We start from the raw sequence: 17,172 nt of genomic DNA, 5'->3' as shown, positions 1-17,172 counted from the left end.
GCACAGGGTTAGAGGTCAGAAACAGGTCTAAAAATGGCAACGGTGCTGGGAGTTATCCGATCTTTCCAGAGAAGATGACCTTGAAGAGGAATCAGCCAAATTTAAATCAGGGAAGGTTTTTGTTTTGAGTGAACCTGCTCTCAGATCTCTTCGATCACACGTCGTATCAAAAAGGAAATGCTGGATGTTATAATTTTGCAGCTTTTGTCTAAAGAAAGCTCTTCAGTACGTCAGCAGTGTTACAGTTGCTGCAGCGATCTTAGTGAGAGCCACTGAGCAACAAACAGAGGCACAGAGAGAGATGTTTAAACAGCCTTGGGACAAATAATCAGCAAACACACACATGTTTGGACTCCCACACACTCTTTCTAGTGTTCTGGGCAAGTGACACACACACAGGTTATGATGCACACCATGCATACGCATGCATTGGGTCGGAAATGGACACACTCCCCCGTGTCTCTCTCTCTCTGTGAGTGTTTTCCGCCTGGCCGTCTCCATAAATGACGCTGACTTTTTTCTCTGACTGTGGAGCCTGAAGGGGAAGGAGAGGCAGACATGTCACAGAACTAAACAAGCCGATATGAGACAGGAAACAGAGTTTTATTAACACAGCCGGAAACAGTGAGAAACTCACTTAAAGTATCAAAAGTCGGTTTTTGACCACTAGAGGGCCGAAAGCTTCAGAACACGATCATACTAAAGTAATCAAGGTATCAGGGTGACTGAGGTGTCTCTGAACCATTTTTATTTGTTACGTTCTTTATTGAAACCTTCTTAGTGTGTCCTTTCATTTAGGTTTAAACTGATCTAAATATCCTGGATAGCAAATTTGCACAGTCTTCTTTAAAATTGATAACAGATTTTTTATTTGCAGATTAATTTCAGCTGTCTCCACTTTGTTGCTTTATCATATCCTGAAGCTTCTGTAACAGGCTTTTAATTTGAAATATATGAAGGAAGTGTAGAGACTGATTGGCTCAACACTCAAAAAGAATTGTAAACTTAAATTAATTTGGGAGTAGTAGAAGAAAAAAACTGAAATAACAGTAAGAATTTATGAAATGCTAAAATATCATTAATTTTTTTCAAGGGGAGCTTTCCTGATAATTTCCTGCTCCATGTTTATATTATTGGATTCCCCTAAAAAGCTTTGCATGACTCAGTTCAAAATCATGGTGATTTGTCTTATACTTGGTTGATGTAAGTGGAGCACTTATAAACATACATGCATGGAGCTGAAAGTGGAAATTAGTGGAACTGCGAGCTTTTCAGCTTCAGAAGTTTTGGAATTTATCCTTAAGCTCCTCCCCCTCCCTTTAAGCCAGTTTTGTTCTGATTGGATGCCCCTCCCAAACCAAAGAATTAAATAGCAACTAGATGGCACTCATGTGCTCACAGCCAGGGCTGTGACCTCAATGATGTGTGAGAGAAAGTAAGGAAAAGCAGAGGAGGTCCCCTTTAAATCTTTTTGCTCTTTGTACCATCTCCAAATTCACTTTCTTGAGGTCGTGGAGAAATGTTGATGTTCACTGTGTAACCCACACCCTGTAGATCTCAGTGTTGGGTCTGATGGCTCATTACATCCCGGTGGACCACATCACTACCATGCGGGTGCTGAGGACGTTAAGAGCTCTCCGTCCTCTCCGGGCTGTATCCCGCTTCGCTGGTATCAGGGTAAGAACGAGCTGAATTCACTTGCAGCTCGACCAACCTGAGACCTGCTGCTTGGTGCTGGAAATCATTTGGCCTGGCTTTAGATGTTTTTAGAGATGCTGCAGTTTCTGGGTTTGATTGGAGGGCAATGCAATCCTGGCTTTAATCAGAAGTAATATCTCAGACTCTTTTGGATACAGGTAGTATATTTTACACCTAACCATCTCTCTTACTGCTAAATGTGAACCCTAAAGTTGGTTATCAATTATTAGCTTTTCACTGATGATCAGTGGATGAATCATCTGGTAGCTAATTGACTCTTGGTGAATGAATCTGGAGAGCATCCAGTGCCTTCTCAAAGAATCACAAAACGGTCTGTTGTATTAGCTCTTTTAAAAGCCACGGATCACTCAGGTCTCGCCTGACCAATCAATAAAAACTCATTCACTGGTTCTTTGCGAGGAGTTTATTTGGAGAGAACAATTACCTGTAAAATAACTATTTCCTTGTCTGCTCGCAGCTTCGACTGAGGAAGCTTCATCAGTGATAAAACGTGTTTCATAGCAGTGACTCTTTTGCTGTTACTCCACATTTCAGCAGCTCAGTGACAACAAATCATCTCTCCTCCTTCAGGAATCCTCCTCCTCCTGGATCATCCTTCCTCCCTCTTTCTTTGCCTTTCATTAGAATAGAAGTTAACTGTCCTGCTTCTCTTTTCTTTTCCTTCCTCCTTCCTCTATCTCTGAATTCCTGTCCCTATCTTTTTCTGTCTTCTCTTTCCCTCTCCTCCAGGTCTCATTGGTCAGTTTGGTAGCCAACACATTGGGTTATTCAGACTTAGCAGCCATCAAATCCCTGCGGACGCTGCGGGCCCTGCGGCCCCTCAGAGCCCTCTCCAGATTTGAAGGCATGAGGGTAAGAGTCAGTATTATTGAAACAAACACACCTGGGCATGCATTTTTATAATTCAGCTGAATGTCAGAAAATGTGATGGAGTTAGTGAATAGAAGCTTGAATTTGACTTTTCTACTGAGGATTTTATACAGTTTTTTGTCCTGAATCTGATGACCTAACCCTTCAAAACAAACACTGAAAAAGTCAAAGATGTTAAAAAATTTCATAAACATGAAATCAAACAGAAAAGAAAAACTTTGGGCACAATTTCTCTTTAATTAAATAGAATTGAAATGTATTTTATTTGAAATTATAATGTAATTATGTTTACCTACAAATACCTAAAAGCAAGCAACTAGACGAAGGAGGTAACAAGTCAGGTTTTTACAGGAAACAAAGGAATAATTATACTGTAAGCCTTTTTTAAGTAGGGTGTAATTACATGGATAATTTTGTGGAAAAACAAACAATATTTCCCAGTCACACAGTCCCAGTCGTAAGCAGGCTGTACTGTTCGGGGCACATTATGGAGTGAATTAATCTTACCACTTTACTTTTTTTTTTCCACATGTTTTTTTAAATATTCATTATGTTGATTTGCATGATGGATGTTCTATTATTGAGTTTTCCCCACATCATATTAAGCTTTTACAAGGGATTTAAAACAGTTTATTATTAATTATGTTGTTTTGGGTTTTTTTTATTCCCCACTTGCCCTGTGGGCGGTTGCTTTGCCCTCCAAGCTCGGGTCCACTACCAGAGGCCTGGCAGCTTGAGGGTCCTGTTCCCAGTATTGTGCTCTTCTGGACAGAGATCTCGGATGTCATTCCTGGAATCTTTTAGTGCCACTCTCCCAGTTTGGGGGTCACTGCCCTGAGTGTTCCGATTACCACAAAGACCACTGTTACCTTCATCTTCCACATCCTTTCCAGCTCCTCTCTGAGCCCTTGGTAATTATTAAGCTCCTGGTGTTCCTTCTTCTTGGTGTTACTGTCGTTTGGTATTGCAACATTTATCACCATGACTTTCTTCCTTTGTTTGTCCACCACTACAATGTCCGGTAGGTTAGCCACCACAAGTTTGTCTGTCTGTATCTGGAAGTCCCACAGGATCTTATCTCTGCTGTTCTCAACCACCCTTGGGGGCATGTCCCATTTTGACCTCGGGACTTCCAGGTCATACTCGGCACAGATGTTCCTATATACTATGTCGGCCACTTGGTTATGGCGTTCCATGTATGCACTGCCTGCTAGCATCTTGCACCCTGCTGTTTCTTGCACCCTGGATTGTCTCAGGGGCATCTCTGCACAACCTGCACCTGGGGTCTTGCCTGGTGTGGTACACCCCAGCCTCTATCGATCTTGTGCTCAGAGCTTGTTCCTGTGCTGCCATGATTAGTGCCTCTGTGCTGTCTGTCAGTCCAGCTTTGTCCAGCCATTGGTAGGATTTCTCTATGTCAGCCACTTCTTCTGTCTGCCAGTGGTACATGCTGTGCAGAGGCCTGTCCTTCCATGATGGTTCCTGTTCTTGCTCCTCTTCTTTCTCAGGTTTCTGCTGCCCGAGGTACTCACTAAGCACCTTGAGGTGACTGTTTGTTGTGATTTGGTGCTATATAAATAAAATTGAATTGAACTGAATGATCCTTTGTGGCCATCTTCATGATGTACTCATGGATCTTTGTTGTTTCACCTAGGATAGTAGTTCTGACACTCAGTAGTCTTTGGCATCCTTCCTTCCACTTTGCGTACAGTCTCAGGGTGCTGGATTTGGGGTGAAACCCTCCATGCATGGTGAGGAGCTTTCTTGTCTTGTGCAATGTTTCCACTAGTACCTACTCAGTGCGGCTCGAATCGACTCTGCGCAGTTTGCAGGCTTTTCCGTTAGGTCCTGGTACCAGGTACTTTTTTAGTACTCACTCAGTCGGGGTTCCAAGCGATCCGAGGCAATCCAAAACTGTGATGTCGAAGAACAGCATGCCACTGATTGGCCAGGGAGCGTCATCACTAGCTGAGTCATGAGAGTGACTCCTTCACTGTACAGGAGGTGGCTGATGTTTGCTCCATTTCATAGTCAGTATCCATAGCCAGTCTTGTTGATGATTGGGCAGAGAGGGTTCAGGCCTATGCAGAACAGCAGTGGGGACAGAGCATCTCCTTGGTAAATCCCGCACTTGATGGTGACTTGTGCAATTGACTTGAAGTTGGCCTCTAGTGTTGTTCTCCACATCCCCATTGAGTTCTTGATGAAGACTCTCAGGCTCCTGTTGATCTTGTACAGTTCTAGGCATTCCAGGATCCAAGTGTGCTTCATCGAGACATAGGCTTTCTTGTAGTCAATCCAGGCTGTGCACAGGTTGGTCAGTCTAGTCCTACAGTCTCAAGTGACTGCTCTATCTACCAGTAGCTGGTGTTTTGCTCCCCTGGTCTCTCTGCCAATTTCTTTCTGGGCCCTGCTCACATATTGAGCTGTGTACTTGCTCATCTTAGCTGGTATGATGCCTGACAGGAGCTTCCTTTTTTTATATAAGGGCCTCAGAAAAATTTTGACAGGTGCCCCGATCCTCTCAACGGACAGGTAGGAAACCGATTTACCACATGTGCCATCAACTACAGGTTGAGATACCTGTCACCTGGTATTCTTTTGATTCATCTTTAGCCCTTTTTTGTGTGAGTGTGTGTGTCCATGCATGCATCTGTACAGACATGTGAGGACATGTCTGTCATGTTTTCCAAATCCCTTCAAGGCAACAAAATGCATTTCAGTGAAACCCAGTAACCAGACACTTAAACAAGAATAAAGAACCTAGCAGAAACAAAACCAGGCAGTGTGGTGATTTTGAGGATGCCCTCACTCTCATCAAGGCTGCCAGAATCAACAGAGTGTAAACGTCATTACACAGAGTGGTGCTGAGAAACCCCAAGAGGACACAACCTGCCGCAAAGACCAAGAAGCAGTGGGCACCTGCATGCTGAGCCAGAAACATGCAGGAAGGTCTCCACCAGTGCCTGGGGCCCTCGCCAAGACCCAACAGTGGCCAGACAGCACAACCTGCTCCCAGAAAGACACTGCATGAGTTGAGGGACGGCGACCAGACCCAAAGCTAAGGAAGGACACCAGCCAGCACACAACCAGGGCGCCAGGGCACATCTCCAGCAGCACAGGACGACCACACCCAAAGGGGCCCACCCAAATGCCCCACAAGTAAAGTCAATTCAACCTGATGGGAGACCGGCAAAGGCAGAGGCAACAAAGTCAACCACGGCCAAGAGTTTCCATGTTGTACTGAGCAGGGTTTTTATAGTTAATGAAAACGTATGAAATAACGAAAACTGAAATTGAAAAAACATTGTCATTAAGTGAAATAAATAAAAACTAAAATTAAAAGGAAAAAACGATAACTAACTAAAACTGTATTGTGAGTTTAAAAAACTAAAACTAACTAAAATTATAGATAAAATTACCTTCTTCATGTTTGTCATTTGATTTCAAAGCCTTGTGGACTGATCATTTTCCGCTCTCCGAGTTGACTCTGGGAGCGCTGTTGGGCAGCTGTGTGCCTGCCTGCTGCGCTCACCAAGCTGGTCCGCAAAGTAATGGCAGCGGTCTGCCGAGAAAGCGGCAGAGTCCCGTATGGAGTTTCTTTGAGTCCGATAATACAGATAGAAGTGTGTCTTGTTGTGAATGATGAAAAATGTATGGAACACGTCTCAGTGAGGAAAAAACAGCAACGTCAAAGTCCACCTGAGAAGCGCACACAAGGCAGCTACGAAAACCGCTCTGAACCGACATGATCTGGGGTTCACCGCCGAAGAAATGTGACTACTCGTCGGGTCCACTCAGCTGCAACGTTGTGATGAACCTGTTCCGTCCTTGTGCCTTTCCGGCCACTTTATCAGTGAGAGAATAACAATCAGGAACAATCAATATAAGGACTCACAAATGTCAGCAACTTCCTGGAGGGAGCTGCTAAAACTGTCGGAATGGACGCGAGATGGACGTGAGAGAATGAAGAAAGTGAAAAAACGGGAACAAATATGTTTGCAGCCAAAAAACTGAGCACAAAGAGCGAGGACCAAAAGAAGTCTCAGCCAGCACCGCATATAAAACACCAGCACACGACAGTAAGGTAATGAACATACACAATCCAGCTACACAAGCAGAAATGCAACATGAGGTCGGCCACATATCGCGCATCTAACCAAGCTAGCTCCAAAACAGAAGCTGTTGTTAATCTGCTGCACTGATGCTGAACTTTATTGTAGTTTATTGTAAAATTTATTGAGTTTGGAGTTCATGTTTTTCTTTGTTTCTCCCTGTTGATGTTCATGTGTTTCCTTAATATTATACACATTTAGCACGTAGTGTTGCTGTCTTTGAACAGGTGGTTGTTGAATACATTTCTTTAAACGGGATCTTTTGTTGAGTTTTTATTACATAATAGTTACTCTTGTGCCTTGAATCTTGCACCTGACAAAGTATGAAAAACTAAAACTAATACTGAAACTAACGAAACTAAACTAAAACTAAGCAATAAACCAAAAATAAAAACTAATAAAAATGAGCAAAACCACTCTGAAAACTAATTAAAACTAACTGAATTAAAGAAAAAAGTAAAAACTAACTAAAACTAAAGGATAATGTAAAATCCAAAACTATTATAACCCTGGTACTGAGGCAGGTTATTGGCCAGTAGTTGGATATGATCAGTCTCTGGGGATCCTTGGGAATCAGGACTGTCCGGCCTTCAGTCAGTCATTCTAGGTGTCTCTTAGGATAGGATAGGATAGGATAGGATAGGATAAAACTTTATTGGCATTACACATACAACATACATTGTACATATAACAAAATTTCATTCAGAACAACCATCCAGAAAACAGACAAGACTAACATAGGGAGATGGGTGTCCTCAGCCGCAGCCACACTGGCGCCGCTGGTACAGCCTCTAGCAGCTGGTTCATTTGTGCTGCCAGGCGCTTATGGACTGAAATTAGCTTCTTTAGCCAGTAGTTGTGAATCATGTCAGGTCCTGGAGATGTCCAGCTCTTCATATGTGAGACTCTTTCTTGGATGTCTGCCACTGTGATGGTTACTGGATCCTGTTCAGGGAGGTTGCTGTGGTCTGCTCTTTGATCGACTAGCCACTGAGCTCTGGTGTATTACATCCTTCTCCCATATGCTCTTCCAGTATTGCTCCATCTGGAGAACATTTTATATATTATGTGTTCTCCAGAAGTAGAGTGTATGCAATCTTGAACAGGTAAGTTTTGAGTCGTGATTTGAAGATATAAAGAGAGTCAATATTGCAAATGTCAGGTGGGAGAGAGTTTCACAGCTGGGGAGATAGCTCTGTTCTCCATGATACTTAGGCAGGCAGAGGGCATAGTAAGGCAGATAGAGGAGGAGGACCGGAGAATGTGGGAGAATGAGTTGATGTGAAGAAGTTTGGCTAGATAAGGAGGGGCGAGGTTGTGGATGGTGTTGAATGTGTACAGGAAGATTTTGAAATTAATTCTCAATTTAACTGGGAGTCAGTGGAGTTGCTGTAGGACTGGGGTGATGTGGGGAAATGAGGGGGTTTTTGTGATAATGTGAGGAGCTGACTTTTGAACCATTTGAAACTTCTGGAGGGATTTGTGAGGGAGGCCAAATAAAAGAAAGTTACAATAATCAATACGGGAGGTAACAAGACTATGAACAAGGATGGAGGTGGTATGTGGGGAGAGGGAGGGGCGGAGATTATTTATGTTTTGTTGGTGGACATATGCAGATCGGGTAATATTATTGATATGAGAGTGGAAAGATCAAGTGCTGTCAAGAATGACACCCTCTCTTAACCTGGGGGGAGTGGAAAACTGAGAAGCTGTCAATTGAGAGGGAGAAACTGCCAACTTTGGATAAGGTGGCTTTTGTTCAGACGAGGAGGAACTCAGTTTTGTCACTGTTTAATTTAAGGAAGTTTGAGGTGAACCAGGATTTGATTTCAGATAAGCAGGTGGTGAGGGAGGAGGGTGGGAGGGAAGATTTAGGCTTGGTGGATAAATAAAGCTGGGTATCATCCGTGAAGCAGTGGAAATGGATGTTGAATTTACAGAAGACATTGCCAAGGGGAAGAAATGATGAAAAGGAGGGGTCCCAGGACAGAGCCTTGAGGCACATCTGAAGTTACGTGTGGCCTGTGAGATGAGAACGGAACCAGTCAAGAGGCGTGTGGGAGATGCAAATAAAAGAGATGGGAGATGGTGTCAGAGGCCACTCTCTGATCAAGGAGGATGAGGAGGGAGAGTAGTCAGCTGCCATGAGAAGGTCATTCGTGATTTTTAGTAGAGCAGTTTCTGTTCTATGGCGGGGGTGGAAAACAGACTGGAATTGTTTGTACGGATTGTTTTGGGTTAAATGGGTATGAAGCTGAGTAGCAATGATTTTTTTCCAAGTGTTTTGGAAATGAAAGGTAAATTAGAGATGGGGCGAAGATTATTGTAGTTGTTTGGGTCAGAACCAGGCTTTTTCAGAACTGGAGTGACAGCTGCAGTTTTGAAGAGATTGGGAACAATTCCAGTGGTAAGAGATGAGTGAATAATGGCGAGAGAAGAGAGGGGAGGCAGGATTTAACCAGAACTGTGGGGAGAGGATCAAGGAGACATGTGGAGGGCTGCGGCTGAGGACACCCATCTCCCTATGTTAGTCTTGTCTGTTGTCTGGATGGCTGTTCCGAACGCAATTTCGTTATATTATGATGGAATGTCGTTATATAATTTGTTGTATAATGATTAATTTCATTGTATGTATAATGACAATAAAGTTCTATTCTATTCTATTCTATTCTATTGGATTTCTGGATGAGGTCAGTGAATTCAGGGGGACTTGGTAGGTGAAAGCTGGTGAGAGCAGGTAAATATTTATGGTCTATTGTGATTCTTTTATTACAAAACTAAGCTATAGATGTGCCATGTAGAGGACCAAAGTTCATCCTTAATTTCTATGAATGGATTTATGTAAAGGTATTTCTTCATATACTGATTCACAGAGTAAAAGGCTTTTGTCTACACAGTACACAGAGGCCTCTATTAAATTCCAAAGATTGTTGGCATTTTGTGTGATAAGTCATTCTGTCAGAGGAGGCATTAAAAAAAAAAACCTTTATCCAAAAAAAAAAAAAAAAAATCAGAGGTGGATATTCAGAGCTTATAATGAACTATCCATACTACCCTCCAAAAAGGAGAAGCCATTTTTTAAAATCTCAGACTATTACTGATGGTTTCCACTTTGAAATAAACTGCTGACCATTTTTTTGATTTATCAGTTGTTTGGTTTGTAGAAAGAAAAAAGTGTCAAATGGTGCCAGCTGCTTCTAAAATTCCAAATTTGTCCAATACCAAAACTTCAAAATTTCACTACCAGTTTTCAAAGACCCCAAATTTTCCATTAATAATGTAAGTTACCGAAATCCAGAGAATAATTTCTCCGACTGCAGAGGCACAGCTGGATTACTAATGCCGTTACCATCAGGGTTTTTCCTGCTCAGAGAATTTTTTAGTGCTCTATAAAGAGAAAAACCATCAGCAAGTTTTTCATCTTTCCTTAATAAGGGTTTCATTTACTAAGGTAAATACTTATGGTTTATCTAAATTGTCATAACAGAAAAAAGAAAAACAAATTCTGTTAAACAAGGTACATGGACCAATTAGCCTTGAATGTGTAACCTGTGCCCTGAGGTCATATAGAGTCATATGAAAAGCAGCATTTAGCAGCAATAAGTAATCATTTCCTGTATGACTTTATTTATTTATTTTGTTTATGCACAGCTCCTTAAGTCTTCTTGTTTTGGTCAGGCTGAGGTCTGGACTCTTACCGGGTTGTTGCGGCACCTTCATTCTTTTTTTTTTTTTTTCAGTCATTCTGTTGGAGATTAGTTGCTTTGCATGGGATCATTGTCCTGTTACATGACCCAGTTTGGGCCAAGCTTTCACTATCAGACAGATGGCCTCACATTTGACTCTAGAATACTTTGGTATACAGAGGAGTTCATGGTCGACTCACTGACTGCAACTGTCATCACAGTCCTGTGGCTGCACAACAAGCCCGAATCCTCAATCCTGATGATTAGATGTGCTTGGGTTACTCCAAACATGATGCTGTGCATTATGGCCAAAAACTTCCACTTTGGTCTCATCTGTCCAAAGGACATTGCTTCAGAAGTCTTTACAAACCTTTTAAAATAAGCCGTTCAGTCTGTTTCTAATTCTGCTGTCATGAACTTTGACCTTTCACATGCTGACTCTCAGAGATGGAGCTCTTGGGTTTGCTGGGATGTCCACACCAATGAAGATTGTGGCACTGTGCTAAAAGACAAGCAAACTGCACAAACCTGTGCTGTTATAGATGTTAGATCACATGTTAGATTTATGAATACACAATTTCTATTGTAAGAACAGAAACATAAAAAAATGAATGTAACTAAGCTGTCAAATAAAACTGAGCTCAGAAGCATTAAACTGTTATTTTACTGTTCCTGCTGTAGTCTGCATGTTTAACGTGTCTGAATTTAAAGTTAAACGTTTGCATTCACAAAATAACATGTAAAAATATACAGTAGTTTTCTGTAAATATTTGTTTACATCATCCACCTGTATTCACAAATACCAACATATTACTGTAAAATATGACGTATTTTATAGCATTTTGTGTAAACAGTACAAAATACCAGTACATGCAGTCTGTGTAAAGGAAGGTAAATTCAGCATTTCAGGGTTTAAAGTTGCATTTTTTTGCCCAGGTGTGTTTGAAATGCACATCCCCTCAGTGTTTTCTCACATCTGTCACTTCATATTAACCTTTACTCTCCTCACTCTTTTCTGCTCTCTGATTGGTTCTTTAAAATGGCTTGTCATCACATGGTTTTGATGTGATTTCTTTCCTCAGAGGAGTTCTTTTTCATGATAACCTTTGTCCACCAGCCTTCGTGAGCAGGAGACAAATATCCAGTTACTGTTTGTCTTTCTTTCAGCAGTATTCCTATGAATAGCTCAGAGTCAGTGTCCTGCAAACTCAATCTGCTGAACTGTGGACAAACGTTCCTGACAACACAATCCTTTGACTTATGACTAAATATTAGTTTTAGCTCACCTGGTTAAATATTTGGAAAACGACTCGTGTCAGATTTTAATGGCAAATTTAGCAAATAGTCCTTCTGATGTTACAGAAACATGAAAACATGAATTATTTGTGTTTTTTAAATGGGGTTTGTTCTGGGGTCAAAGTGGGATTTAGCAGGTGGTGGAACCTGAAGATCAGGTGTAGCAGTGTAGTGTGGGTAAAAGAACCATTTAAAAATAAGTCACATAATAATATGCAAGCTCCAGTTCTGAGACTCGCTGCTCTTTGTGATGTAGTCAAAGATATAGGCAGATGTTTCATAAGCTATATGACAGATTTCCACCCACTGTAAAGCTTAAAGTCAGCATCATCACCTTAAATTTTAATTCACGTCTTATACACTTGATGTAAACTGGTAACAGTTCCCTGAATGTAACCAGTCTGACATTTTCCTCCATCTATTTTAGCTGTACTTCAGCTCACGGATGTGACAAACTGCACAGAAACTGCTGTATGTTTGCTAATAATTGGTAAAAATTACCTGATGCTTAATTTATTCTATCTTAAATATGTTTATTTTTGACTATTTGAAAAAACAAAGTACATAGACTTCTGTGTAGTAAGATCACACAGACTCTGCCTTAATCAACGTGGGGTCTGTGTAGTCACCCCACCCTACCCCAAAAGGCCCATTTTGAAAAAATTAAAACTCTCTGTCATTCAAACCAAAAAGAAGCATCTCAGTAACATTGGCCAGAAAAAAGCAAACTTAGGGTCGAGTTTGATCCCTAAAGCTAAATTATAACTTCAAGTTAATGAGATTTTGAGCTTGTAAAACAATGCTAACAAATAATTGTTGCTGTAAATCAGCACAAATACGTAAAATAAATCTACACAACAAATTAAAGTTTTCTCTGAAAACATTTAGATTGCTTAAAGAAATAAAAACAAAATGAAAAAACATGAAATTTACTCTTATTGAGTCCTTAAAATAGTGCCCCCGTTTGTCATGTGCTATGATTTTTATCTTTGATCCACATGATTAGAAATTTATAAGTGCTCTTAACAGTTTTAAATCATTTATGCATTTGAAGTTGGAAACTGTTATCTTTCCCATATGAGTTGAATGTTTCATTAGGCCTCAGTCACACATGCCCAGAAACTGGTTGGTAATCTCCTTCCAACCTTCAGTTGCTTGGAAAAATGAGTATTCCCCAACCGCTGGTGAGCGGTGACTGGAAGTTGCTGGGTGTTGCTACAGTGCCTTGCGAAAGTATTCGGCCCCCTTGAACTTTTCAACCTTTTGCCACATTTCAAACATAAAGATAAAAAATTAAAATTTTTTGTGAAGAATCAACAACAAGTGGGACACAATCGTGAAGTGGAATGAAATTTATTGGATGTGTCAAACTTTTTTAACAAATAAAATACTGAAAAGTGGGGCGTGCAATATTATTCAGCCCCCTTGTGTTAATACTTTGTAGCACCACCTTTTGCTGCAATTACAGCTGCAAGTCTCTTGGGGTATGTCTCTATCAGTTTTGCACATGGAGAGACTGAAATTCTTGCCCATTCTTCCTTACAAAACAGCTCGAGCTCAGTGAGGTTGGATGGAGAGCGTTTGTGAACAGCAGTCTTCAGCTCTTTCCACAGATCCTCGATTGGATTCAGGTCTGGACTTTGACTTGGCCGTTCCAACACCAGGATACGTTTATTTGTGAACCATTCCACTGTAGATTTGGCTTTATGTTTTGGATCATTGTCTTGTTGGAAGATAAATCTCTGTCCCAGTCTCAGGTCTCTTGCAGACTCCAACAGGTTTTCTTCCAGAATGGTCCTGTATTTGGCCCCATCCATCTTCCCATCAATTTTGACCATCTTCCCTGTCCCTGCTGACGAAAAGCAGGCCCAAACCATGATGCTGCCACCACCATGTTTGACAGTGGGGATGGTGTGTTCAGGGTGATGAGCTGTGTTGCTTTTACGCCAAACATATCGTTTTGCATTCTGGCCAAACAGTTGGATTTTGGTTTGATCTGACCAGAGCACCTTCTTCCACATGTTTGGTGTGTCTCTCAGGTGGCTTGTGGCAAACTTTAAACGAGACTTTTTATGGATATCTTTGAGAAATGGCTTTCTTCTTGCCACTCTTCCATAAAGACCAGATTTGTGCAGTGTACGACCGATTGTTGTCCTATGGACAGACTCTCCCACCTCAGCTGTAGATCTCTGCAGTTCATCCAGAGTGATCATGGGCCTCTTGGCTGCATCTCTGATCAGTCTTCTCCTTGTTTGAGATGAAAGTTTAGAGGGACGGCCAGGTCTTGGTAGATTTGCAGTGGTCTGATACTCCTTCCATTTCAATATGATTGCTTGCACAGTGCTCCTTGAGATGTTTAAAGCTTGGGAAATCTTTTTGTATCCAAATCTGGCTTTGAACTTCTCCACAACAGTATCTCGGACCTGCCTGGTGTGTTCCTTGGTCTTCATGATGTTCTCTGCACTTTGAACAGAACCCTGAGACTATCACAGAGCAGGTGCATTTATACGGAGACTTGATTACACACAGGTGGATTCTATTGATCATCATCAGTCATTTGGGACAACACTGGATCATTCAGAGATCCTCACTGAACTTCTGGAGTGAGTTTGCTGCACTGAAAGTAAAGGGGCCCAATAATATTGCACGCCCCACTTTTCAGTTTTTTATTTGTTAAAAAAGTTTGACACATCCAATAAATTTCATTCTACTTCATGATTGTGTCCCACTTGTTGATTCTTCACAAAAAAATTACAATTTTATATCTTCATGTTTGAAGCCTGAAATGTGGCAAAAGGTTGAAAAGTTCAAGGGGGCCGAATACTTTCGCAAGGCACTGTATGTGTTATCAGTCACGTAGAGGGTGTTGCACCAAAAAAATCTCTTGGTGATTGTTTTGGTCAGATTTAATTTGCATGAAAGATGCTAACTTTCCTGCAAACACCTACTAACCACTAAACGAAGCCTGAAAAAGCAGGACATAAGAAATGGTGATCGTTCACCTTCAAAGTAAAAGTTGTGCCTTACCATTGAATACAGCTTTTACTTTGAAGATGAACAGCCTCCATTTCCAGTTTTTGTCTCACGTTTCACTTTCATAACCGATTAGCGAGTAGCTGGCGAGTGTCGGTGGGACTTAGGGTTTACAAACTACGAGTAGCTGTAGCAGTGTGCTAGTGACCAAAGCACTCACAAGAAAGTTCTTGGTGCAGCACCATAAACCTCTTTGTGACCAGCAAGCAACATCTTGCAGCCAGTCACCAGTCCACATTTCATCTTAATGACCAATGGTTACCAGGGGGGTGCCAATCAGTCTCCACACCTGTGTGACCGAGGCCTTAGTTACTGCAGAGATTTATAATTTCCAGCCTTGCCTCAGCCCTGCATATGTTTAAACTGACACTTTATCATATCCAACTCATACACAATATGCAAGGTGGACGTAGATTGAGAGTCTGAAAAGTGAAGCAAATGCAGAAGTGCCTCAAACCTCTATTTTTTTAATAACCACCAGAGGGCGACTGCTCTCATTGCAATAAGCTTTCTGATCCTATAGTCATGTTGAATTTTTTAAAAAGTCTGTTTTGTAAATTTTGGTCCATGAAAAGTGTCACAAAGGGCGGCTTATCCAGGATAGCAGCCAGTTTCACAGTCAGAGCCTCCCCTCACCCGTCACCAGTTGGTGATGATAAAAATTCTTATCTTGAGGCTTCAAAACATGACTTCATAAACCAATGGGTGACTCACGGTGGGCATTTTCATCTTTTATACTGTCTATCATTGGACTGCATGCTGCGCTCTTTAACTGAAAATGGTGGTCATGGATTTGTTGGTCAGGTGGTCATTCAGTGTTGAGATCACTGACATCAACACTCGCATCATCAGGTAGATGTCTTACTCTCAACTCTGATCACAGTTTCTCAAAATAATACATCATTCTCACATTATCAGTCCATCAATGTGAAGATATGCACACCTGATTTTGGTGTGCCCCATCTCCACCTGACCAGCAACAGCCTGAAAACCAAAACCTGAAAAGTGTTTCATTAGAGGTCAACTTTAAAGCTTGCACGTATGCATGACTGCTGGTTTCAGGTGGTGGTCAACGCTCTGATCGGTGCGATTCCCTCCATCATGAACGTGCTGCTGGTCTGTCTCATCTTCTGGCTCATCTTCAGCATCATGGGCGTCAACCTTTTCGCCGGGAAGTTTGGCCGCTGCGTCAACAGCACGGGTCAAGTCTACGACGCTTCTGCGATCAACAACAAGTCCCAGTGCGAGGCCAACAACGACACGTCGACCCACTACTGGAGCAAAGTCAAGGTCAACTTTGACAACGTGGGCGCCGGGTACCTGGCTCTGCTACAAGTGGTGAGACACTTTATTTTTACAGGGGTCGCTTCTTCTTTTCTCTGTTTCTTGTTGTAGTATCGCAGATTTCTATGAACTCAAAGCAGTTTGGCTTCTGGCTTTTTAAATTTATACAGACTGACTCTGTTTTAAGTTCTTTCAGGACTCAATAATTCACAAAGATGATGCTGAGATTGAGTTCATTATACTGTGTCAACACCACCTTTGGTATTTCAGAGTGCACCAAATTCTAGTGAAAGGCTACTTTTTTTCCTTAATCAAAAACATTTGGTAGTGTTGTCTTCTCAGGATATTAGAAACATTTCTTTTGCACAGAGAGCCTCATTATTTGTTAGATAATTGCACTGAAAATGCTCCAAAAGGCTCCAACAGCACAAACACAGTCCAGAGGTCCAGCTCAGGGATTCCAGTTAGCTGACAGCTAGCAGCTACAGCATTAGCAGCCACACTGTGAGTCCAGCACCCAGAAGGATGAGTTACAGAAAATTCAGCCCTCATACAGAAACTCATCTTTTTTTCTACCAAACTTTAAATGCACTTTTTAATGGTGTAAAATTGGACAGTTTAACATGGGCGTCTATGGGGAAGGACTCATTTTTGAAAACAGCCTCAAGTGGGCATTAGAGGAACTGCAGTTTTTTTCCTGCTGTTGAGGAGGAAGTCCAGCTGTGACCACAAAGGGATGCTCTGTTGCTGTTTGGTGTTTTTTTTTTTTTTCCCATTTCTTTTCACTTTTAACCAAAACATCAGATCTGTTGAGATGTCTGCCAAAGTTGTCTTAACTTTTCCCTGGCTGCCTTATCTCACATGGAAATCAGGTTAATGAACTTCAGGATGAAAATATAAGTTGTAACTGTCCCAGATTTTTGGCTAACGGGCACCCTTGCACTCTGGGCAGTTCAACAAAAGGAGGAAAGTTTCTGGTAGTGGCTCTCTGTAATACTAGAGGTCCAGCACTGTCACACTGACTTACATTGAATAAGGTCTCCAGATAATCATTATGTACCGTGAATATCCACTGGCCCGTGGAAATCAGTCTATCATGTAATGCATCATGAGTCCAGGAGTTACACAGCGTACTGCTGCCCGTGGCTGCGCGCTCTTTAAAGAAAAAG

At 41.6% G+C, this 17,172-nt stretch overlaps 1 protein-coding gene across 1 annotated transcript in view; it reads left to right on the top strand.

The window, feature by feature from the left end:
* Window positions 1-17,172, top strand: part of LOC115799203 (sodium channel protein type 4 subunit alpha-like) — a 330,533-nt gene that overhangs the window by 276,562 nt on the left and 36,799 nt on the right. Inside the window, exons 26-27 of the mRNA XM_030756224.1 lie at window positions 2,449-2,571; window positions 15,782-16,057. Coding sequence (XP_030612084.1) covers window positions 2,449-2,571; window positions 15,782-16,057 — 399 coding nt within the window. The remainder of the gene's footprint in view (window positions 1-2,448; window positions 2,572-15,781; window positions 16,058-17,172) is intronic.

The sequence above is a fragment of the Archocentrus centrarchus genome, chromosome 20 (assembly GCF_007364275.1).
Source record: "Archocentrus centrarchus isolate MPI-CPG fArcCen1 chromosome 20, fArcCen1, whole genome shotgun sequence".
Taxonomy (NCBI): domain Eukaryota; kingdom Metazoa; phylum Chordata; class Actinopteri; order Cichliformes; family Cichlidae; genus Archocentrus; species Archocentrus centrarchus.
This window is presented reverse-complemented; position numbering and strand designations above follow the sequence as displayed.